At 27.6% G+C, this 27,279-nt stretch overlaps 3 protein-coding genes across 3 annotated transcripts in view; 2 read left to right on the forward strand and 1 right to left on the reverse strand.

Moving 5' to 3' along the window:
• LOC129962514 (flavin-containing monooxygenase 5-like) overlaps positions 1–1,008 on the forward strand; it is a 48,677-nt gene extending 47,669 nt beyond the window's left edge. Inside the window, exon 5 of the mRNA XM_056076266.1 lies at positions 73–1,008. Coding sequence (XP_055932241.1) covers positions 73–1,008 — 936 coding nt within the window. The remainder of the gene's footprint in view (positions 1–72) is intronic.
• Positions 1,009–6,460: 5,452 nt separating this feature from the next.
• On the forward strand, positions 6,461–12,589 carry LOC129962515 (flavin-containing monooxygenase 5-like). Its single transcript, XM_056076267.1, has 3 exons — positions 6,461–7,099; positions 8,459–9,298; positions 12,536–12,589. The coding sequence occupies exons 1-3, from the start codon at positions 6,461–6,463 to the stop codon at positions 12,587–12,589; spliced, it is 1,533 nt and encodes a 510-aa protein (XP_055932242.1).
• Positions 12,590–19,042: 6,453 nt separating this feature from the next.
• On the reverse strand, positions 19,043–26,696 carry LOC129962487 (flavin-containing monooxygenase 5-like). Its single transcript, XM_056076223.1, has 3 exons — positions 26,606–26,696; positions 22,627–23,269; positions 19,043–20,428 (listed from the first exon to the last, which is right to left on the reverse strand). Exons 2-3 carry the CDS (start codon positions 23,263–23,265, stop codon positions 19,475–19,477), a joined length of 1,593 nt encoding a protein of 530 aa, XP_055932198.1. The 5' UTR covers positions 23,266–23,269; positions 26,606–26,696; the 3' UTR covers positions 19,043–19,474.
• Between the last annotated feature and the right edge of the window lie 583 nt (positions 26,697–27,279).

The following is a 27,279-nucleotide window of genomic DNA, read 5'->3' on the forward strand; positions in this document are numbered from 1 at the left end:
TAAGAATTTTATAAAATCGAAAGGGCTAATCAATTAAAGAATTTCTAAAGTTTTTATTTCATTATTTAATAGGTATATGTCAGTTCAAAAACTGGAGCTCATATCATGACAAGAATTGGACCCCATGGGAAACCTATGGATTATGTTCTTCTCAGGAGATACTTAACAAACTATTTGAACTTATGGCCTCGAGACTGGTGCAGTAAGTTCCTAGAAAAGAAATTTTTAGATTCGAAATTCGATCACAAATTATATAAAGTTCACCCAAAACATAGAATGCTTTCAAAAGATCCCATCATCAACGATCATATCGGATCGAAATTACTCTCTGGGTCCGTCGTTCAGAAGGGAGACATCAGCCATTTTACAGAAACCGGTGTCGTCTTCAACGGCGAGGATGAAGAGACCAGGGCAGATACTGTAATCATGGCAACCGGCTACACGTGGAAATTTCCTTTTCTGGATGATGATATCGTCATCCAAGAAGAAGGAAGATTTAAACTTTACAAATGCATGTATCCTCCGCATTTGCCACACCCCACTTTGGTCCTTGTAGGTTTCGTTTTAGTTTGGGGACCTGGCATGCCAGTTGGTGAAATGCAAGCTCGGTGGGCTGCTAGTATTTTTTCGGGCAGAAACAGTTTACCCTCAGTTGAAGAAATGGAAAAAGATATTCAGAAAAGACATTCAAGAAATGCAAAATGGTATGCACCGAATGATAAAATGACTATTCGTGTTGATTTCGTTCAATACTTGGACGAAATTGCAACACTGTTAGGTGCGAAGCCAAACTTTTGCAAATTGTTCTTCACTGATCCAAAACTATTTTGGAAATTAATTTGGGGTCCTTCGCTTTCGTATCAGTATCGATTACAGGGCCCTCACAAATGGAAAGGCGCAAGGGAGACCATTTTGACAAGCAAGGAAAGATTGATGTTCCCACTTAAATTTCACCAATGCCAAAAAAGAGGAGTTGAAAAGGAAAAAGGTCTGGTGAAGGCTTTCTAACAGAAAATAATTTATTTCTTTTAGAAAGACAAGGGAGAGAAACTAAAGATATTTATTGAATTACTGAATGAAGCGTAGTATTCTAAATGTACTTTCTTATTGGAAAGTCGTTTAGGAAAACAATTAGACAAAAATCAAGTAATTGCTTTAAAATTCAAAAGCAAAAATTTTATTTTTTGCTGGATTTACAAGTTTTTGCATACTTTTAAAAATGGATACTAGAGTTTGTATATTGCAAACTTAAGACGGAAAACGACATTTAAAAAGTTAGATTTCTTAGCATTGGAAAATTCTTTTCAGTTAATGCATTCTAAGTGCTTAACATTATATTATTTTTTATTTTGTCTTTGTGTTTTATTACAAACAAATAAGTTTATTTGCTTTAACATGATTTGTATATTTCTAAAAAAGTTACTGTAAAAAACTGTATTATTTTTTATATGTATCACCTTTTTTGTATACTTCATTGTTTATTAGATAATATGTTGTTCCGTAATCTCAAAAGTTCCTGTAAACATGTACTTAAATTTCGAATAAAATAAATGTGTTCTTTTATTCCATATCATACTGCTTGATATTTTAACTGTTTTTAAATATAATTGTAATATAAAAAAATCCATTTATTCCATTCATTATTTTGTTACTTTTTGTTTTTTTATCTGTGAAATGCTTTTAAAAAGATTTAAAAATAGAAACAAAATATTTGACATTTTAACGCTCCTTCTCTTGAAAGCAATTTAAAACAATTATATAAGGATAGTTACGCATGGAAGGGTGAAATGAACTCAGTTATTATTTCTCCTCACTACGGTGGTGGAAAATCCAAAGGTATCGTTAATTGACAAGTGCAATAGTGACTGTAAAATCACCAGGTGTTATTCTGTCTTAGGCGTAAAAATCTTGGCCTTGCACAAGATTCAGAATTTTATGCCGGAGGAGGACATATAAGTCCTTTACTGGAAACAAGACAGTTTCGCTAAGACCACTTTTTTTCTGCTTTTACATTTATCTCGTAATTGAAGTAAAGACGAATGCTGTTGAATAACTAAAATCAATAAATGAAAATTAGTCTTCTTTAACAATCGTTGAAGACTGAAAATTTCAATTATTATAATTTGTTATTAAAAACATTTACTTTGAATAATGTCTTCTATAAAAAAATTATCTTGCACCGTGCCCCATTTTGTGTTTTATTTATCAAATTATTTAGTGATATTTTAACTGGGGCTAATACAAATGAAATAATTCAATGGGAGAATTATAATTTCTTAGTTGAATTCAGTGGAGATCCATCCATTGAGTTCAAATAAACGTAAAGAATGTGGCGTTGATGCCTAGAGTGCTCTCAAAGATTCATGAGATTTAGAGATTGAGAAATGAACCCTAATTGAATGCGAGTCTAGTAACAAAGTCAAAGCAAAGAAATTTTTGGAATAATGTAGAAATGGATGCAAAGAAAATGCATGTATATTCTATTCAAATGAAATTTGAATCAAAATTACTTTACTGTAGTTGAGATACATAATAGCCAATTTAATTTGATACACTTTTTCTGTTAACACAGTTTTGCTACAAAGAAAATAAAGTAAAATCGAATAGTCAGGTTTGAAAGAAGATTCCCATAATGACTTTCTTCCCACTTTCTCCTTTGTTTTCTTTTTCCATATTGCTTTTTTTATCATTTTGAAAATTGTGATGCCAATTTTACATCGTATTGAACTACAATGGCGTGCATTTCATTCAATCTGAATCATGCCAAAACTTAGCAACCTTAATGGAAACGTTGAAAAAATGAAATATGTGGCAAAAGTGCATGTTAAAGCAGAACTGAATGCAAACATTCAAGAAACATACACGATTAATAAAGAGCGTTGAAAAGAAAGTATATAATACAAATAGCTTTATCTAAAAAAAATCTCATGGTTATTATTATGAAATATGAAAAATAAAAGGTCAATAGCTAAAATAAAACAAAAAAAATCTAAAATTATTAAACGTATAAAATTAACACGGAGATTTTCCTCGGAGGTTATAGTTATCGTATTCTCTTTTCCTGTATCCGATTCTGAGATATTCAATTCCATAAGGCAAAAATATTATAAAGTACTTTTATTTAAAATATAAATGTAATTTTTATTGTGATAAAAATACATATTTATACATATTAAAAATATATATGTAAATTTTTTATTGAAATAAGACTGAGAATGATTACTTATATATTTAACGATCAAATTTTACTTTTCAATCGAATTTCATATTCAATACTCATAAGAATATTAAAATTCGATCAAAAGTCAATCCTTTTAAAACCTTATCAAATCCTTTTACCTACTTTATTAACAGTAATAACAATTAAAATGGTACTTTCATTTTAGCGTTTCATAAAAAATGTATTTGAGGATAAGTTATCTGAAGTTAAAGCTAGAATATAATTCGATATTTATTCACGCCTATCGGTTTTTAACATGGAAAAAGATCCATTGAAGTAAAACAACAAAAAAAAGCATTCATTGCGTTGCTAAAATATTTTATTAAATCAAAGTAATCTTTTAAACATAAGTTGGTGGAGTGGCCAATAAATATGAAAAATGCAAAAAAAGAAAACCAATTGAATAAACTGATTTTAAGAATAAATATTCATTCAGAAAAAAGTGAAAATTAAAAATAAAAATCAATTTGGAATGAAGCAAAATGCTGATAAGCAAATAAAATAAATTTAGAACAATGCATACATCTAAAAAAGTATGCTGTAAAAATCGTTTCGATTAATTGTGAATAGCTAAAATATTAAACAAAGAAGCTAGAAATTAGTGATACAAAATAATTTGTGAAAAAATATATTGAAATACAATACTGGATTTGTTTGAATTTTTTTAAATTATGAACTGCAGTATTCTTTAATATACATAGCTTGATTTTCATAAAAGGTGATTCATAATATTTAAATAATAAAGATAGTGCAAACAAAGAAGGTTATGGGTTTACACCAGATTCGTATTTTTTGGCAGAACATAATCAATTGATTTACAGTAGATATAGCATATAATAGTAGAATATATAATGCAAAATTACTTTTAATTAGTTATTTGAGGCATTCAGTATAGTACTTGTTTACTATATCAACAGTACTTGAACATTTTACAATCAAAAAATCATATAAAAACCCATAATCCATTGAGATAATCTTTTACAAATAAAAGGCATATAAATAAATGTAAACATACTCAAAATGTAATTTTATAAAAAAATCTGAAATATTTTATATTCATCAGTACAAAAATTTCTAAGATACTCTTATTGCAAAGAAGAATTTTTCTTATCTATATAAAAAAAAGAGTCCTTTTATAAGGAAGTTTTTATGGTTCAATTTATGTTTCAGAAATATTTTTTCTGAATTATTCATTTTTCGAAATGAGCTTGTGGTGAATAGCATATAAGCCAGTTAACATCTCTTCTACCCGAACGATCGTTTAGGTAAAATGGTTTAGTTACTGGACTGCTAACCACATGGTGCCAGGTTCTATCCTTCGCGCATCCCTTACCGCTAAATTGGTGACCGCTGACAATGAACCTTCAACCTTCGTACAGCTGTTGTGGCGCCATCTACCTGCAACCAAATTCGTCAAACTCACTTGACGCAGCAAACCAAAGTCTTCAGACTCACGTAATGCAGCAACCCAAAGCTGTCAGACTCACTTGGCGCATCATCACCCACACACACTCGCCATGACGTTTGGCGCTACTCAACTGGGTAGGCCCATTAAAACAACAGATACTACTAACTACTCAATACATCACCACTCAACAGCCGTATCGTTCGTCTCACCTCCGACTCACCTTAGGGAGAGTACTGTGGTGAATCGCATATGAGCCAGTTAACAACTCTTCTACCCGAACGATCGTTTTGGTAAAATAGTTTAATTACTTGACTGCTAACCACAAGGTCCCAGGTTCTATCCTTAGCGCATTAACTACCGCTTCAAGCTTTTGTTGCTGAACCAAACAATTTTTTTTTTATTTGCAATATTAATCATTTCTTGCAGTTATCTTAATTATGTTACAGCGCATTTAATATTCGAAACAGAATACATAATAAATATAAATATATGCATAAGTAATCAACCATGAATTTTATGTAATTATGTAAAATTACATAAAATTAAATAATTTGCTTTAAAAGAACTGACAGACTTGCTCATTGAAATGTAATTTTTTTTTTATTTATTTAATGTATGACAAACTCGCAGATGAATCAAGTTTTTCAATTTCTTTTCTGATGGTTAATACAATTCTCATGATTCATGAGTTTATTATGTATGGATTTGAAATGATATCTGTTTATTTACGAATACCCTTACTCGAATGTAATAATAATAAAAATGCTATTTGGTCTAGAAAATCTAGCTAAATTCATGAATTAAAGATTCATGACAGCAGGAGACTACAGCTCCTTCCATGGATTAAAGAAATTTGGAAAACATAGCTAGTAGCACTTCAGTTGAAAATCTGAATTAATCCAAATATGAAATCACTTAAGAATTTTTTTGCACAATATCGTTTTATGCCTTCGTTTTCTCACATGCACATATTCACTTAGCCTTATTTTCTTCAAACCAAAATTTAATGACTTTTATGTTCCTTTTTTTTCTTTGCACTGACTTTCTCTGCTTCTAATTTAAGACCACTAATGATTATAAATACTTCCTTTGGTATTGCGCCAGTACAAAATAATTGTTTCACGGAATAAAATGTTCAATTTATGCAACATTTTATAATACAATTCATTAGCCATATTTTTGTTTTCAAGGCAACTTTTGGAAACAACAAAATATCTGAACATTTTATTTTGAATAATTTAATAAAATTATTAAGTGATTTAAAGTCGGGTAATGAGTTTCCTTTCTGTGAAAAAATTTGAGTTCGCTTTATGTTTTTCTTTGTTTAAAAATTCATAAAAAATCAGTCCTTGGTTAAATATTCAATTGGTTGCATCTTGAGGTTAAAATCTACTGTCTAATTAAACTTCAGAGTGTATTTTCTAAAACCATAATTCTATAAATCAAATTTAAAAAATGGCAAAGTAAGTTATTTATCTTATGACCTAAATAATGACTAGTGTTGAGGTTATAATATTAATATAATTTAGTTGCTTTACAAATTTTGGAAGTCTCTCCTTTAACTTTCATTAACTATTTCATTTTATGCCTTATTATTATTTAAATTTAGCCATTTGAAATTTTTCACTTTTTATGAAATATTTTGTGTCAAAATATTTTATGCTTTTGCATTTCACCAGTTTCTAAAATTTTTTATTGTGTCATCAGAAATATCATTTTTGGTATCCAAATTATATTTTCGGCACATTCCACATATAAGTAAGAGAACGAATAATAGATTAGACCTAAATATCATTACTAACGATAATAAAAAATTAAATATCTTCCAGATGATGGAGTCACCGATAAAAAGAGTGGCTGTCATTGGAGGTGGATTTGCTGGACTGTGTTCAGTAGCAACTTTGATGGAGGAAGGAGGTTTTGAACCGGTGTGTTTCGAAAAAACTGACAAACCAGGTGGGACGTGGTGTTACAGAGATGAAGCCATTGAAGGTGTTGCTTCCATCATGCCTACCACCATTATCAACCACAGTAAAGAGATGGGTGCCCTGAGTAATTATCCGCCGCCCAAAGAATGCAGCAACTTTATGCGGCACAAAGAACTCTATCGAAACGTTATAGAGGGAGCAAAAGAACGAGACCTTCTAAAATACATCCAGTGCAACACGGAAGTAATTTCTGTAAAAAGAACAGCAGACTATGAGCAAACGGGCAAATGGATGGTGACAGTGAAGAACACAGCTTCTGGTGAAATAACTGAAGATATTTACGATGGCGTGTTAGCTTGTGTCGGACACATAAATCGACCAAAAATGCCGAGTTTTCCTGGCCAAAACTCATATAAAGGAGAAATCATACACACGCATAGTCTTAGAGGAGTTGAATCGTACCGAAATAAAAGAGTGATTGTGGTAGGTATGGGTTGCTCTGGATTAGATGCTGCTGTAGAAATAAGCAATGTTGCAGAACAAGTATGTGATTCATTTTTTTATAATTAGTTTACTAGATAAATTTAATAATTAAAATATGCAGGTTATTTAAAAAATATCATAAATACCTGTTCTTCCTTTTTTTAAAATTTAAAATAAAGGTTTTGTCTTCAAGTTGTCTTCTCCTTTGCAAGATTTTTTGAAAAAAAATCCTAAAGATTAGTTAAAATTAAATATATTATTTATTTATTACAATTGCCCAGAAGATTGGCTACGACGCCATTAGATATCTAGCCTTCAAAAAATGTCAGAGTCACAAAGAAGGAGGCAAAGCCGTAGCAGATTTAATGTTAACCAGTGTGCACCGCTTAGAGGCCTACTACATTAAACCCCCCTCATACTATTCATCTAAAGTTTGCATTCTTGAAATAGTATTAAGTGATTTTCATTATATTGTTCTTAAATTTGTTGGCAGTGTTATTGTGTTAATTTTATTTTCTCGTATTTGAGGTATAATGAAAGTACTGCAATCATCAAAAAATTCGATGCTGATATTATAAACGTTTTATATCCACTGGTGTTCGGAAAACGCTATTTTGCCACTATGTATATATGTAACAAACAAAACTCAAAACCGCTTTGAAGTAGATTAACGAAATTTTATATATCGTCTTTGCACTATATTTGTAGATTTCTATATTATGTTGAACTGAATTCATTCAGAGGCAGTCTGTCTGAAATTAGAAAAGTATTTACAAAGCGAAGACAGTTGAATAGATAAAATAGGGATCACATATTTAATATTTAAAATATATTCCAATTCTTCAAACAGTTGACTTTCTGGCTGTTTGTAATTTCACAATCATATAAGCCCTATAACTCAAAAAACATATTGTTTGAAATATAAGAAATTCGGTTCGTGATTTTGGATCCCCAACTGTAGTTATCCTATATAGTTGCGATATGAATCCATAGTACCAAATTTGGTTCCTATGAGTTAAAAACAACGGCTCTAAAAGACAAATTCAATTTTTGAGCACCTCTTTCCAAAATTCTGAAATTAATCGCCAAGGATCAGATGACAGATCGAATAAAAATGCTAGTTTTCACCAAATTCAATGTTTTTAACTATTGTTCGCCAATGTCATGCAAATCGTTCATGACCTTACTCAAGTTTCACAATTTTATACGGAAGGCGGTAATAACACGTTTATGCAAGACAAGTTTTAGAAGCCCATTCTCACTGATTTATATATTTTATTTATTTAGATTATTTATCTTTGAAATAAAAAATAATGCAAAATTTTTATAACATATCTCTTTATTGTAGCATTTAATTCGATGAGGCTAACATTCATTAATATGATTTAAGGAATAATTATTTTTCTTTTTTCTTTATAGGTATATCTTAGCACTAGATCCGGCGCACATGTGCTTCAACGTGTCGGACCTCATGGATATCCATATGATTACGTATTGCTTAGGCGCTGTATTTTCTTCTTGTTTGATATACTTCCATCAAATGCTGTTAGTTGGCTTTTAGAGTCTCTTTATTTAGATCCACAATTCAATCACAATATATATGCTGTGAAACCTACTCATCATATCTTCTCTAAAGATCCTGTCATTAATGATCATATAACATCTAAATTACTTTCTGGATCCGTGAAGCAGAAGCCTAACATCAAAAGATTCACTGAAGATGGCGTAATTTTTGAAGGAGATAATGAAGTGACCAAAGCTGATGCGGTTATTATGGCCACCGGCTACACTTGGAAATTTCCTTTTCTTGAAAAGGGCATTATTATGGAGGAAGAGGGTAAAATCAATCTGTACAAATGCATGTTTCCGATTAATCTGAAGCATGCTACTTTTGCAGTGATTGGATTTGTTCTACCATTTGGTCCAGGATTTCCTATAGGAGAGCTCCAGTGTCGATGGGCAGCTCAAGTTTTAGCTGGTAAATGCAGCCTTCCTTCTAAATATAAGATGATTAAGGAGATTAACGACAGATTCATGCACAATAAAACAAGATACGCACCGAATGAAAAAATGTCGATTCGAGTTGATTACATTAAGTACTGCGATGATATAGCATCACAGTTTGGAGCTAAGCCTAATTTCTTAAAATTGTTCCTAACAGACCCAAAATTATTTTTCCATTTGATTTTTGGACCCAGCCTCCCTTACCAATATCGACTGCAGGGACCTCATTCTTGGGATGGAGCTCGGAATGCTATAGTGACTAGCAAAGAAAGAATGTTGTGGCCTATAACGCATAGAAGTTCTGAGGAATATAATGAGAACATAATGATAAAGATTTTCAAAAAAATATTTAGACTTATATTTTATTGAAAGGAAGAGTTTATTCTAAAAAGTTTTTAATATATGTATTCATTTTTAAAACATTCAGACTCTTAATTACAAATTTACTATAAATAGAAATTTCTTATGTCATTTTAATGTTTCATTTTTTATATTGCACCACTATTATTTAATAGATATTTTTTATAATTTGTATTTTTTGTATTAATTAATTTATTTATTTTATAGTTTGTATTATTTTTATATATTTTTATATTTAATGTCTTATTTTCTATATTTAAATAATTTAAATTTAGCGGTTTATTTTTTACTATCTGTGAGAAAAATATTCTGAACTCATTAAACTTAAAGTATCTGAAAGTAATACGGTCTTATTTTACACTAAATTACTTTGTCGGATGCAATATTTAAGAAATTAATATTGTTATCTACCCTTTTTACACTTTTGCAGAAATTTTGTTTTTACCTTTTACTTTTCATTCAAAATTTAAAATTTCGCAAATGCCACTCTTTATTGTAGTAATTTAGTCATAGAAGGCAATTTGAACTTTCTTTTTTCCCCTCAATAAATCCTTTTTTTATTAAATTGTACTTCAATTAAGCAAAAAAAGGTAAGAAAGCCATATTACTTTTGCAACAGTATACTTTTTTTTTACATTTGAAATAGTTTGAATGTAAATAAAAAACGCTTATGCTGTTAAATACAATCAAACAATAATTTTGAATCCATTAAAGAAATATAGAAGTAGATAGGATAAAATAATTATTATAAATGAAAGTTGCAGAATTTTGAAAAAATTGTATCAAGCAAATGCAACAATTGAAACTGGGCTTATTTCTCTACAAATTTATGAAATCTCAAGCATAAATCTAAAATACTTTGAGAAAATTCACCATATATTGTTAAAGAGTATTACAGAGTTTTCAGATTTAATTATAATTTGCATTTCTTCAATTAAAGAAGAGGACAATCATTTGAGATTAAAATAAAAACAATGGCTATCGAAGACAGAAAGTGCAGATTTCTGCATTCGGAAAAGCGTTATTGGACTTTGAATAAACTTTATTTCAAAATAGAAAATGCCTCTATTTTCAGTAAAACCGAGCATAGTGTTAAAACGTTTTGCCTTTTTAGAAACATTGGACGAATTATCTTTAGATATTTTACATATTTTTATGAAAATGAAAGTTTTGCGCGAAAGATTTCCATGACTCCGTTTTAAGATACATCTATATCTATATCTATATCTATATATCTATATATATATATCACTCAGGATTTTCATCTATTTCATTAAATGCTGTTTTGAAAAAAAAAATATTAAATCAAACAGCTGCTTCAAAATTTATCTCAGGAGAAAAATTCTTTCATTTTTCAGCAAATAAACAAGTAATCATAGTAAAAATAAAGCAGCAACAATGTATTCGGGAACTTCGTAGAAACATAGAACATATGAAAATTTCTTCAAAGAGCATGCGATATTTCTAGCTTTTTTTACAAATCTATCACAATAAATAATTTTTGACACGATTGCAGCAAATCTAGTTCTAATGCAATTGTGGGATTCAAAGAAACCTATGTCGGGATAAATAGATAAAATGGGAGCAAAAGAATATGTACGAATCGAATATGAATAGAAAGGCATCCAAATAGAATTCGCTACTTTAATGAAATAATATGTCATCATCATGATCAAGATTCCGAAAAAACAATAATTCTGGTCTACATATTATTACTGTCAAGCAGCATCATACAGAATAAGAAAATAAGGATAAATTATACTTATTCTAGAATCACCACAACCACTTAGGTTGAATAAATCACATATTGACCAAAGAATATATAATAGTAAATACACTAAAGGAAATAAAAATGTTCTTCGTATATCTTGAATACTCACCACTCAAAAAGCTCCATAGAATGAAAAAGAAAATTTATATTCTCCTTAATTTCGGATACTTCCTTCAGACATTATAACTGGCGCATAAAGCAAATACTTTTCTCTAATTGTACTAAAGTTATGACCCTTTTCTCACATTTTTAAAATGATTTACTTAAAAAACACGAACAAACCTGTATATAATTGGAGAACATGGGATAATTGCCCACAACATGCCCTCATAAAAAATATGGCATGCCTCCAAATAAGTAAAGTAAACATTGTACAATAATTCTAATGAAACGAATTCTATTGAAATAAACCTTCGAAAAAAGGATTTTAAAGTTCTAATGAACTTCATAAGGAGCAGAGACATGGTTTCTCTGAGAACAATTTAACAAAAATATAAACATATAAACTACAAATATGGTGTAAATTGAAATTATTGTGTTACCTGTAAAATGAAGCTAAAAATTAATTGAAAGACAAAATTTATAAAATTATTACAAAATATGAACTTCTAAATTATTTAAAGTACTTTTTGTCTACCATGTAATGAATTATTTTGTAAATTTTCATTATTTTATCATTTTATTTATTTATTCATTTTATTTATTTATCATTATTTTATTTTATTTTATTTATTTATTATTTATTTACTTTTTTCATCATTTATTTAAATAAATGATAAATAAATGTTTTGACTGTTTATTTATATTTTATAATTATTGTTGTATTTATTTAATTTAAATTATTGTTATATATTAGCTTGTACCCGGCGCTTTGCTGCCGCAGAAGAAATAATCTTGGAAATACCATTTCAAGCATTAAATAGCTATCGTATTTAATTAGAAATAATAGAAAGAATTATATTTATTTTCTCGTCGACAATGAATATATTCGAAGAAATTGAATGATATATAAAATAGAAACATAAATAAAATTTATTCTATTTCTTTTACTTTATTATTCAAGTAAGGTGATTTTCTTTCGTTTCTGCCCGAACAAACAAAAATATATTTTTATATATTAGATATAACAGTCAGTTTCATTGTTTTTGCAATTGTATTTATATGTTTTTTATTCATTTTGGGTATTTTATCTTATATTGTTATTGAACATTTAATTTTATGAATGCTAATTTTCAATGTGTCAGCTGCTTTTACCTCATAATAATGTACAAGAAAAGTGAAGATTTTAGTTAACATGTAAATTCTTTTGCTCTTGATAATCGGCCATTATAAAGTAGTTGTTGTCACATCTATTCTTTTAGGTGCCTGTTGATTGGTTAACTACATCTTCAAAAAAAGAATTCCCTGCAAGTTAAATCAGTCCGTGATTAAACTAGCAAGGAAATATTATGAAAGTCATAATGATTGGAAATGTTGTGAAGTGATCTTAACAAATCATAAATGATGGATGTTTCAATAGTTTTTATGTTATTTACCAAAGAAATACTTCTTTATAGATTTTTTCTGAAATTGTTCTGAAACACAGGAATAATTTAAATATGAATATTTCTATAACAGTCACAACGCTTTATTTGAAGTTAGTTTGTGACTTAGCTATCAGAAATAATCACTTTAACTTTTCTGAAATCTGAACTATTTACTACATATGTTATAAATACAGTTTGATGCAATAAATTATACTTGAATTATATTGAAAATTGGTGTATTTTTTTGGTTGTTCTTTTATTCCGAAATTAAGAAACGTCTTAACTCAAAGGCATATAAACGTTCATGAACAGAGTTTTAGAAATGAAACTTTGATTTTCAAACAGAAAGAAAAATATATTATTATGCCAGAAGTGCAACTTTTGTGCAAATATATATCCAAGTTGATCAGAAATCCTATATATTTGCATTTACTAATGAAAACTTTTTATATATTTTAATTTTTGAAAAAAATTGCTTTTAGAATCTTGTTGCGAAATTCCAGGATTTCTCTGAATGTTTGAATTATTTAATAATTTGTTATATTTTCAACAGAGAGCAATATTATAAAATTATTTGTAATTCTGGGAACATTATCATGTCTGCCTATAATTCCACTATGTTCAAAGCTTTTATTTGAAATTATTAACTATAATAACTAAATAAAATTAGAAATTTTCAAAAACCCATTTCAAGTTTTGTGGCAAAAATTAGAAAAGCAAAAGGCTATATCAAATATCTAGATAAAAAAAATGGATTATTATAAATCAATGATAATTTTTCATATTACCACATCTGCACTTTTTAGAAATATTTCTAGATATTAGTTTTTTTACTTTCCACCCATAGATACTTTTTTTTTCAATAAATGCGTGGATGCCAGGAACACAATTGATGCAGGTACCCAAAGGAAACTACATGATCATAAAAGTAAACGAAAGGAAATGAAATAATGAAATCTTTAATTAATAAAGGGCATGAATAGTCATATCCTTGTCACTCCTCTCTGAAAATTGAAGAACAACTTATTTTATCACCTATGTTGAAAAGGAAAATGGAGCTAAAAGTAGAAATGAATAATAATGTCAATAACCTCGTTACATTCATGTAAAAACAGAAGTAAATGTGTCACAGTTTTTTTCTAAACATTGGATGTTCAGTTGATAATTCTTTCGATTTCTGCAAGCGTGCTTTATTAAAATTGGGGGCGATAAGTAATTAATAAAGCAATAAAATCGGAGAAAACTAAGAAATTTTATCAAATCGATTAAATTTTTCATAATAAATGTTTATCGGTATAAAAGATTGGTATCGTTAATATAGAAATTGTGATCTAGAAAATGTGATTTACACCATTCATTAAAATAGAAGAGAGTCAAGAAGATAGAAATTATGTTATCACAGTACCATACTCTTATATTGTGGTTATCAAAATTTGGTAGGAGTTTCAAGTCATAACCTTGATCATTGACGTTTAAAAATCCTCTCTGATGATTTTTGTTTATAATAGTTTTGTTTATATATAGTCCGAAGAAGGTGAAATTTGAAAGCACATCATCTTCTTTTCTTTTCCTCTTTTTTTCTGAAAAAAGCAAATAAATTTATTTGAACTTTATAGATATGCTTTCAAATAATGTTTCTAAGGAAAGCATTAGTGTTTATACCTGTTTAAGTTCTTCAGAAAAAAATACAATGTGCCGAATTACATTGAACGAAAGAAACACATCACCAATAATGAATGTTAATCTTTTGCGATAAATCAATATCTATTTTGAGAAAACAATTTTTATTGCCTTAAAACTGTCAAACCTTTCATTGCAAAATACCTTATTCAGCTTTCTGTCTCGTGCATCTTCCAAACATACATTGGATAAATGCATGTAAAAACTCATCAAAATACTGAAAGAATAACAGCATTACCAACCTATAAAATATTCTAATTTTTAGTAGGTTTTGTTGATTAATAGATCTGTAAAAGATTCGATTTTTCTTAATAGGAATCCAAAAATAAATAATTTAGATATATGTAGATGATTTGATCATAGCTTACTTTACGTAGAAGATTCACTTTAGGAATTGCTTTATAAATATACAGTTTCTTCCTTTCATAGTAATCCTTTAAAAATTAATTTCAAAATAGTTAGCGACTCTCTTGCCAGCCTAAGAACTGACGAACGATGTCAAAGAAAATGAAGTCATGTGATACGGTTGCATTTGGTCTTTTAACGTTACAAAATCTCATAAGGATAGATAAATTAAAATCAAGTTTTTTTTTTTTTTTTTTTTATCCTCACGTAAGTGTAACATACTGAAGAAGTCAAGTAATTTCCTACAAGCAAAAGCTCATTTATAGACATTTCTTGAATATGAAATCGTTTGAATGTTTAATTCAATTAGGTGCTTGCATGTATATTGACCACTTTTTCACTTTAAAACGACATTTATTGAGAAACATAGGTACAATATATATCAATCAAAATATTTTTCATCATTTTAATAATAATAATCCAATAAGTCTTGTTATTGATTGTCTTCGATTTTTTGTTTTGTCCTCCAGACCTTTTTTTGTCATTGACATCGAAAACGCCACTCTTAAACCATTGAAGCCAAAACCGACAACTAGAATACGACGGAGCAGCATTACCATGAGTTTCTAAAAGTGATGGGCTTCGGCAGAACATTTCTTCAAATGAAACAAACAAACAAAAAAAAAGCAAAGAATGTAGAATATGCAATTTAGAGATTTCCTTGATTAGGATCTTTATACACTGAATAAATCAATAATTCTAAATGGAAATCTTATTAAATGATAATAATAAATAATAGTAAATTGGGAAAACACAAAATCATTATCGTTTATATAAATACTTTGCATGCTTACCAATAAAGGTCGCTGATGAAAATACATGCAAGCACCTAATACAATGTTTGAATCCAAATACACTAATACAATAATATATGTTTGTAAAATACATATATCATTTTGTGAGAATTAAAGTGATATTATTAAAAAAATAAAATGAAAAAAGAAATTGAATTCCAGAGAAAACACCAAATTCACCCAAAACTTATAACATACATTGTGAATTAACTTGTTTCTTAAATAGTTATTGAAAGCCTTATGATTTAAAAGCAGTTTGACAGTTTTAGTATTACTGTTTTTATATAAATACTCGTTTGTCCTATTTATCTCTCAAGACCTATTAAAGTGACTCGATTAAATGATCAATACGCTTCGAAAGAAAAACTCTAATGCCACAGAATATACTATGAGATTGCGTTCAGAATGTATTTTTTTCAAAAAAGTTCGAAAATAGTTATATTTTTTGAATATTTGTGTTAAAAGGATTTAAAAAAATAGGTTTGAAACCAAAACATAATAGTTAACTCTCAAATTAAAGAAAACAAGAAAAAATTTGGAAAACGGGGGTTTCTTGGCTAAAGACAGGAATAAATCAAACATCTTCTAGTTTAAACGAATGATTTACTTAAAGGATTTGCAGATAGCTTAAGAAATATATAATCTAGTTCCTATACTAAAAAATAAGCCGTATTTTTATCCATTCCTTAAATATGGGGATTAAAATGATAAATAACACGAAATTTCCATTTTTTTTTTCACATTGTGAAGCACGAAAATAAATATAAAATATTCCTAAATGAATAGATTATTTATTCTCCAATTCAGAAACTAAAGAACATACTAAAGGATTTTTATACGAAATTTGAACAAAGAATGTGCATGAGATTTTAATTTATAAAGTTTTTTTTGTAAGGAAATTCTATCAAAGATTAGAATTTGAGGAAATATCATCTAAATACACAAAATTGCATTAAAACATATGTAAAATAGCATAAAAATTAGCGTTACTTCCCCCAAAAAAAGACTTAGAAACAAGATTATCAATCGTTTATAAAGAAACATGTTAAAACATTAAAATTATTAAATATAAAAATTGTCTCTTAAATGTAGTCACCTATCTTAAATCTGCAAAGATTCAAGAGTAAAGATCCAAAAGTATTAAAGGAAAAAATATGAAATTCAGATTTGAAAGCATGAAACGAATCAAGTTAATAAAAATGAGTAATGTCGAACTAACAGAAAGACTACCAAAAAATAAAACAAACAGTAAATTTTTAGTTTCTGTATTAATAACAGTAAAATTAATGCAGAACTGAATATTAATAAATGCGACAAACTAATAAATAAACAAACATGAGAAATAAAGTTAGTTTGAAAATTGTTAATTATTATATGGAAGCAATGCATTTTAAAATTGTTCATAAAATAGACAAAATCAGAAGAAAAAGTTTTAAAAAAATGCATATTAAATTGAAGTGATTCTGTTGAGTCATAATTGAGTTCTCGAAAAAAGACTGTAATGATATAATTTACAGTAAAATGTTACATGATTTATACACATAATTACAGTGTTACATAATTGTTGCGTTATTACAGAATTTATAGCGTCAAAAATTTAAATGTCCATCATAAAATTTGTTAAAAAAAAAAAAAAAATGAGATACAAATTTACGTTTTTAGAACACGAAACAAATCAAGATAATGAAAATCTGTAATGATGAAATAATTGAATTTGGAAACAAAAAAGAATAAAGACACAAATATTAAAACTAATGTAAAAACTGAAAATTAGTAAATGGGACGAACTAAGAAATAAATAATCATGAGAAACAAATGAAATATAGTCAGTGAGAAAATTGCAAATAATAATATTCACGATAAGTATTTTAAAATTCTTCTGAAAGTGGAGGGAGAAAAAAAAGTAAATAAAAAGATGTTGTGGGATCATTTACACTATTTTATAATTTCTCTGTCGTCAAAAAAAAAAAATTAAATATAAATGAGTTGTTTAGGCTTATAATCTAACGTTATAAATCAAATGAAAAATATTAAAAAGGAGCTATATCTTATCATAATGTTTGTAACATACATAATTACCTTCGTGTTTACTGAAATTTTTTAAATGATTTTCTCTTTTATATTCGAAGTATTCTCTTCTAGTATAAAACATTATTTTTCTGAAAGATAAACGATTAGCAAAATTCGTACAAAGTGTTATGCTCAATTTATTATTCGATATCCATAATGGTTAAGATGCTATATAATTTAAATTGATGTCGTTACTAAATTTACTACTTAATTCATTATTCTATGGAATTTTATAAAACATACATACATTATTATTATTTTTTGTTCTTAAATAATTACTGGTATTTAAAGTAATAAATTTCCAATGAGAAGTAGGTGAAAATATGTTTATGTAATAAAAATATGTAAAAACGCAGTATTTCCTAATCAATAGATGGTAGCAAAGGATATTATTATTTTTCATTAAAGATAAATATTTTCAATTCAACATCGCTATAACAATGTGAAAGAAAAAGGATTTTTTTTTAAATTATCAAAACACGCGTAAAAAGAATAATTATGAAATTTCTGATTATCTCTCACATTTTGATAAATATTTTCAATGGTGGAAAGATATCTTTTCTGATGAAAATATGATTTCTGATGAACAGTTCTGATGTATGTAAAAGAGGAATTTGAACGCTTATTATTTTATTAATAGTTTTGTGATACTAGATTAAAAATTTGAAAAAAAAATATTACTTATAAATAATATTTATTAATAATGTTCTAATGTTTACTTCTTATGTTAAATCTTATTTTGGATTGAAAAAAAATAAGAAGAAGCTTTTCAGTTTAACATTTAATTTTTATGAAATTAAACATTGATCATCATACGTTAATTGTAAAAAATAAATCTTACCAGATTTCTAAAAAATTCTATTGTTTTACTCTTGTTACTTGTATTTTAATCAAACAACACCTCAGTGAAATCAACCTCTGGTAGATTTGATTGTTAAAATTTGAATGAGTGGTATTGGTTTTAATGTGAAAAATATTTATTTAAACTTTTACAGTGCCTCATTTTTAATCAATAATTCTTTCAATTTTATGTTTAATTTTAAATGGTAACATAAATGTCTAAAATTAACAAAAAAAAGGAAATATAACTGTGCTGCTTCCATTTGTGAAAAGATATAAATTATTTTCAATTAGATATCACTATATGCTTTAGTTTAAGGAAAATTAAACAGATAAAAACTTTTCTGTCGAAAAGGATTTACGCTTGAAGGATGAACCCTGCGATAAGCTAAAATTTTGTGCAGAACTCTATAAGATTCTCAAGGAATAATTGAGATAAAAGGACATCACACTAAATCCATTCAGAAATAAATGAAATTATGAACATTTTTAAATTTCATTTACAGATTTTATTAAGAATAAGCGAGTTCAAAAAAATTGAGAGATAAATAATATTTTTTTATTAAAGAAAAATTGGTAATGATAATTTCAATAAAGTTATAAATTTCGTATAAAAGGAATCATTCGCTTTGAGTTTAGCATAGAATAAAACAGAAAATTAATATACAAATATAAAAAACAGAGATCAAGACGAAAACAATACATTCCATACTGAAAATTAAAACTAACAGTTTTAAATGAACATTCAATTTTTATTTCTCAAATTTCTCAATAGTTGCTTTAGATTTATTTACATTATCAGAAAGAAAAACTGATGCATTTCAAAATCATTATCCTTTTCTCCTTAAATTTTAAATACTGACATATTAATGCATTTTTATGATGACTGATGCATAATTATTGGAGGCTGCTTTAAATTATGGAATTCATTACAAATGATGATATTTATGAAAAAAAAGTCCTTCTATAAAAAGATCAATGATATTTAATAAAAAATTGATCTCAAAATTTTCAATATAGGCTTCAGCAACATATTTTCCCCATCTGTCCTTGAAGCTCCTTTTGTTAATGGGTAGAATATTCTTTCTTCTGCTGTCATAATAGCGTCCCTAGCACCATCCCAAGAATGAGGCCCTTGAAGTCTGTACTGATAAGGTAGATGGGGTCCAAAAAACAGTTTAAAAAACAGTCTCGTGTCCGTGAAAAGCATTTTCACCAAATTTGGCTTTGCTCCGATTTCAGAAGCTATGTCATCGCAGTATTGTATGTAATCTATTCTAAGTGACATTTTCTCGCTGGGAGCATATCTTTTTAAATTCTTATCGTATCTGTCTTTTGCTTCTTTCAGCATTACTTCCGGTGGTGGAAGTTTACATTTACCAGCTAACACTTGAACTGCCCATCGAATCTGAAGCTCTCCTACTGGAAATCCTGGCCCAAATGGAAGAACTGAGGCTATTACAGCGAGAGTCCCGTGTTTTAATTGCGCTGGAAACACACATTTGTAAAGATCAATTCGTCCTTTTTTCTGTATTACAGTTCCATCTTCCAAGAATGGAAATTTCAATACATAGCCGGTTGCCAGGATAACAGCATCAGCTTTGGTGACTTCAGTATCTCCTTCAAAAATGACACCATCCTCTGTGAAGCAATGGATATCGGGTTTTTGAATAACAGATCCCGACAACAATTTCGAAGCCAGATGATCATTTATAACTGGATCCTTAGACAAAATATGATATTTGGGTCTGATAGCATATAAATTGTGGTTGAATTGTGGATCCATAAAAAGAGACTCAAAAAGCCAGCTCACTGCATTAGATGGAAGTATATCAAATAAAAGGAATATGCAACGTCTTACTAAATGATAATCAAATGGATATCCATGTGGTCCAACCCGTTGAATAACGTGCGCTCCAGAGCGTGTGCTAAGATATACCTGCAAAAGTTAAAAATACAATTATTTCTTTCAATTGTTTAAAAGGCAACTAGCAATTAAAATGTATGGAAAATTTAAGTACTCATTTTGAAGCAAGAAAAATTTATTTTAAAATTATAATATCGGTCTTAAAAGTTTTAGGTGATAATATGCTACTATTTTAACCTCGGAATAATTAAATTCGTTGCTAAAGAGTTTATGAGAACAAATAACCCTGAATATTACTTATAATATAGCCATGTGTATACAATATTTAGGCTTTTAAACAGGATTTTATCTTGAAGAGAATTATGCTATATTGGAGGAAATAAAACTATATTTGTCGGGGAAATTCTTTTATTGTGTAGAATGTTTTCTATATTTACCAAAAATTTTACCATTTTTCTATTTTATCAGTGATTCTACTCATATGATGCTTTATGTGTGGACACTTGCTATTTGACGAGATTTGAATACTTTTATTATATTACAATCAAAATTTATAAAGAAATATAATGTCTTATTTTCATATTTTTATGATAGTATATTTATTGCAAACCTTTAATGCGGTTTTCGTATGAAGTTCTGCTTAGCACTCTCAAATTTGTATTGCGAAAAGTTACTTGTATTAATCTATTAATTGCGAATTAAAATATACTTTTAAACATGAGACAACATTAATGAAATTCAGAATAATGACTGTATTTTAATATTCAAAATAGAAATCTTTGATAGACGAATTAATTGACTGCTCTTTGAAAAATAGCGTATTGAATAAAACATTAAATGAAGGAAATATTAACGGTAAATTTATTTATAAATTTTCCTTTTATAACGCCTTAAACAGTCATTTTAAAGTAATTAGGAATTACATAATTTTTGCAGCTCAGACTGAAAAACTAAAAATGTCTTATTCATTAAATAAAATTTGTTAGGTTTTAAATTCTTTCTTTAATATACTTTTCTTTCTTATGCATGTTAAATATAAATTTCTGTTAGTGTAAACAAAAAAGTATATGAATGTTTTCCTCTTCTATATAGTACCACAATTTTTTAATAAATTTAATACTTTAAAGGCGGTCTCTGTTTTATATTCTGTGACATATAGTTGAACATCCCCCTTTATGAACGAGTTAATTATTTTTGGTAACAAGTCAGTTCTCCGGTAATTCTGTTTGAGTTCACCTTATGAATAATACAATATGTTTAACTCTCTCAAGAAAATAGTTTTGAACATTTGATTGTAACAGAAAATAAAGCGCTTTAAAGTTATTAAGCTATGAAAGTGGATTGAATTTCATTGCAAGAATGTAATATATTATTGAAAATTACACACACACACATATATATATGTGTGTGTGTGTGTGTGTGTGTGTCTTAAAAATTGAGAAAATTCAGAACGCACATGAACAATTTTTAAAAAAAACCGATTAAAAGCCCATTATTTTACTTTAAGACAATGTAAAAATAATTTTGGCGTTTTAATATTTTCAGGAATCATTGTGAATAATCATCACAATTTTGCTAAATTTTGGAATAATTCAAATTGTCATAAACATTTTTTTTAAAAAGAAACGCTCAAATGGGCAAATTCCCATCTTTCATCTATGCCAAATTTGGTTGGTCTAGGTTTGCCTGCCATGTGAAGCTCCGAAATAGACACATTTATACTCCTTTTTACTTAAGCCAAGTGCAAAAGTTCAAGAAGGAAAAATAGCATATGTAGGTACGAATATTTATAAGAAATATATTATTTACCTTGTATCCCCTTATATCATAAGCCAAAATTCTATTATTATATTCTAATTGTTTAATCAACTTCTTTATAAAATATTTCTGGAAATGATTAGATAACTTTCCAAAAACAATAAAAAATTGATGCATTAATTGGTAAACATAAATTTCATGGCATCACTCTTCCTCCTCATGAAAATTCCATGGAATATTCTCAGAAAAGTAATATATATGGAAAAAAAGCAAAATGCTTTCCAAAAGTCTCCTTTAAAAAAAATTATTTTCAAAATCCGAAATTCTTATAATTTTTGAAAAACATTATTTTTAGAAATTAAATTAATAAGTTAATGGTACTTTTTATAGATTGTGAATGTTTAATTTGGGAATATTTTTAAATGAAAAAGCTTAAATACTCATTACATTTACATATAAAAATACTGCTTATATAAGTACTTCATTGAATATAAGAATTGAAAGGTATTCACCTGCTTTGCAATGTTACTGATTTCTACTGCAGCATCCAATCCAGAGCATCCCATGCCCACAACAATCACTCTTTTGTTTCGATATTTTTCAATTCCTCTCAAACTATGCGTATGTGAAATTTCGCCTTTGAAAAAATCTTGACCGTTGTACGTTGGCATTACTTTCTTTGTAAACTGTCCAGTACATACCAGAACACCATCATAAATGTCGGTGGACTCCTCTCCAGTAACTGTGTTCTTCACTGTAACAACCCATCTACCAGTTTCATCGTAGTCATCAGCTCTTCGTACATTTACGATTTCCATGTTGTACCGGACGTGCTTCAGTGCGCCTGTTGCTTCACCAACATTCGTGAAGTATTGGTACAGTTCGCTATGCTTCATGAAATTGTTGAATTCTTTCGGAGGTGGAAATTTGCTGCTAGCGCCCATTTCTTTGCTGTGATTAATGATTGTTGTAGACATGGTACACGATACACCATCGATTACTTCTTCTCTATAACACCAGGTCCCGAATGGTTTGTCTGTTTTTTCGAAACAAATTGGTTCAAAAATGCCTTCTTCATTCAAACAAATTATTGAGTAGATTCCAGCTATACCACCTCCAAGAACAGCTATTCGTTTTTTGATGCCAGCCATTGATCTGAAATATATATTTAAAAATTTTCTTAACATGTATAACGAAATTAATTACTCAGTTCTTAATTACTCTTTTTATAAAAATCATTAAAATGCTGCTTATCTCTATTTAGTGATATTTTGTATACCTATTTTTATTAGATGCTTGCATGTATTTCTATCATTTCTATTTTTATTAGATATTGCATGTATTTCTTGCATATATTTCTATCCGTATTTCACTTTAAAAAAGCATTTATTGAGAAAACTCGGTGCAATATATATCAATCAAATTATTTATCATCATTTTCTACAACCTTTCCCCATTTTCGTTCAGTACGTCTTGCAATTGATTGTTTTCAAATTTTTTGTTCCCAAAGCCCGTATTTTATCACTGACATGGAAATCACCACTCTTAAATCATTGAAACCAAAACCTACAATCGGGATATGACGGAGCAGTATCACCATACGTTTCAAAAAATGATGGGATTCTACAGCAGATTTTTCACAAATCTTATAAACAAAGCAATGAATGTTGAAAATGAAATTTGAAGCTTTCCATGTTTAGGGTCTATATACACTGAATAACTCAATGATATTAAATGGAAAACTTTCCAAAAGAAAACAATAAAGAAAGAGTAAATTGGTAAAACCTATAACCTTTAAAGTTTATATAGATGTTCCGCAATGTTACCAATGCATTTAGCTGATTAAAAAACATGAAAGCACCTCATATAATGAGTGGATATATCAATCACTGAAAATATTTCAAGAAAAAAAATATTACATATTTTAATTAAAATTTAATGTTTAATATAAATAACGCTTTTAAATATTAAAAAATATTTTTTTGTTAGAAATAAGTTTTACTTTTATATATTATATCTACTGTGATTGAGCCAAAATTATATGAAATTATAAATAATATTTTAAAACAGATCACATTTTACAGAAATGACAAACTTATTTAAAGTAAACCATGTTAATCAGCATTATATTCAAATTATTTGAAATATATACATTACATTTTGTGTATTTTAATTGCCTTGAAACAATTATTTTATATATTATAGAAGATGATTTCTTAATGAATATCAAATTTTTACTCATTTTATTTCACAAGGTAATACAAATAAAAAAAATATCCAACACTTCCTTAAAATATGAAATTTAATTTCTTTAAATTTAAAAAAAATCCAGAATGGCTTTCTTTTGATAAACTACAAACTTTTGCATGATGTCCGATTCTCCCCAAATATATATTGGAATACGCCAATACTTATATTTGCAAGACATCAGCAATTAAGATTATAAAAAATTTTCAACTTCTTAGCAAATTTCACACAGATTTAATGCAAATGAAATCGAATTACAAACTGAAAAATCACAAAAATTAATGTCTGATGATATCTGAAGTCATCTGAAAAGGATCAAAATTCAAAACCATATTGCCAAATTCAATTTATCTTTATAAAATAGTCATTTTTATTCTTTTTTGTATTATTCTTGACAGTGCTTTAATGTTGGGATTAACAACTTACATAGAAAAGCCGAAAGTTTGGAATTAAATATTTGGCACTTGGTTTTTCTTCTCCTTGTTTACATTAAAGGGAGTTATTAATATTTTAAAAGTTAAATTATTGAAATACCAATACTTTTCCAATTATACTTTATTTCATATCTTTTATGAAATATATAGAAATAAAACGGATTATGTTGAATTTCTCTGATTTTGTTTTTTAAAAATATGGATATATTCTGCATATTATGATTTAAATACGAGTAAAACCGCATTATTTTTCATCTTTCCTAAATAAATAAGTCATTTTTATGTATTACATAAATTTCTTCAATTTTTTTAAAAAAATTATTAAGTGTAACTAATTTCTAGATCTTACTGAAGATTATCACACAGGAGAGGGCTTTGGCGATCTACAGCTATTAAATTTTTAAAGGCGTTTTTTCAGACTGATTGTTAGGTCTCAAAACGTTTTCCATTTAGAAAGATCTCATGACGTTTTTAAAAGAGATCGTCATTTAAAAATTCAATTTGGTAGTGAAATGAAAAGTGAATAAAATGTCTTCTAAAATTTATATCGCTGAAATCACGCTGAACTAACTTAATAATTTACATTTGTAAGCGATTGAAAATACTCATAGATATCATACACTTTAATAACATGATGGATAATATTTCTTTTATTTTAAATTATTTAAAATGCTGACCAGGTCCATGTAGTCACCAGGCAAAATAAAGTTTTATTTTATCTTGATAGAACTTTTACATGAAAGACAAATCAGTAATTATGTGAAATTATTTTCATACCTGGCAGACAAACGGTAAACTATTTATATTAAATAGACTCTAGCATATTCTAATAAATTGTGTAATTTCCCCTTAAATGTGATATAGCAACATACATTAATGATTGGCACAATTGTATCATTAACTTAATCAACTTCCACTCCTATTTCTTATCTTGAAACTAAAATATGCGATATAATAACTTTTTTTTAATATGATAGTATCAAACTTGTTTTAAACTGCACTCCGGTATATGTGAAAATTAATTGCCAAGAAAGAAAAAGTTTAATACACACAACTTGAATTTTTACTCTTTTTGAGCTGTTTAATACAGATAAGAATACATTCCTCGACTGAACATAATCTGTATTGTTCTAAATAAATTAGATCAATACTGATTTAAATAAATTAGATCAATACAGAAAGCTATAAAAATTTTAAAGTATATTCGGAAATTACGCTAAAAATTCTAATTATTTGACGCTATAAGCTCTTGCCTAAAATATGTACATTTTACGAATTTATTATATACTTAACAGAAAAAAGAAGAAAAAAAAAATGTGAATAATTGTTATCTGGATTCATATAGCTTGAAACTCGATTATTTCAAATACAAATAACTTTTGATTAAATTAGAGACTTTCAAATCTCGAAAGTCATTTAATTTCTTTTGAAAATCGTATGCACCATATTTTATTAAAATTGAGAAATAACTATAGTTTTCTTTTTAAAAAGTTGGCATTGGTTTTTAATGAAATGAGAAGATATATTTAAATGTTTTATTTTCCAGCGAAAAATCAATAATAAAAAGAATTAACAATGGCTTACTAACTTATTCAGAGATATTAACTTATTAGAAATAGTAAAAAGAAAATGAACATAGAAATATTAAATATTAAATTATTAGAAATATTCACTTAACTTTAGCTCGGAAATGCATTGTTATATTTCTAGCAAATTAATTCAGAATTTTTTTTGTTATTTTAAGTTTGGGGTATTTTAATATTTCCCTGTAGAAAAATTACTGAATTTAACTATAAAAGCTCTAACATACCTTTTTTTAGTCAAAAACCCTTTAAATATAATTCAAAGGTACTACCATTGACTTTGTGTGAGTTGAATCAGAGTGTTGAAATGAAATAATATTTATCTTTCTTAGACAATATAATAACCCTTATCAATAATGATATGAAAGTGTAAGGGTTCATTATTATCTTTACCTATTATTTGATGTCGATTATGTATTAAAAATTTATTTACAAGTAAAAATGTTGGTGTTTTCCTTATGAGCACAATAACAACTAACATGGCGATGTTATATATTTCAATATTTGTTTTTATTATACGATTTTCTGATATTTATCAATTAATTTTATGATAAAAAATTCAATAAATATGTAAATTCTTCACTTCATTATTTTAGTTTAAAAGCACTAAAAGACTACTAAAACTTATTCAACTTAGTCTGATTAATTTTATTCTGAGTACGGAATCAGTAATTACCTCAGTACGGCCAAATTGGCTTTTGTGACATTAAAACCAACCAAATCACATCACATATATAAGTGTTTTAACTTTTTAACGTAATGCTATGAAAGTCAGAATGATGTATTTAAAATTATATTAAATGCAAATTGGCAAATTTGGGAATCTAATTCTTTAATTTCATACCGAAATCTTTAAAAACCTTGCTAAATGATCGAATTTTTCTTTAATATAAACTTTCGT

The sequence above is a fragment of the Argiope bruennichi genome, chromosome 3 (genome assembly GCF_947563725.1).
Source record: "Argiope bruennichi chromosome 3, qqArgBrue1.1, whole genome shotgun sequence".
NCBI lineage: Eukaryota > Metazoa > Arthropoda > Arachnida > Araneae > Araneidae > Argiope > Argiope bruennichi.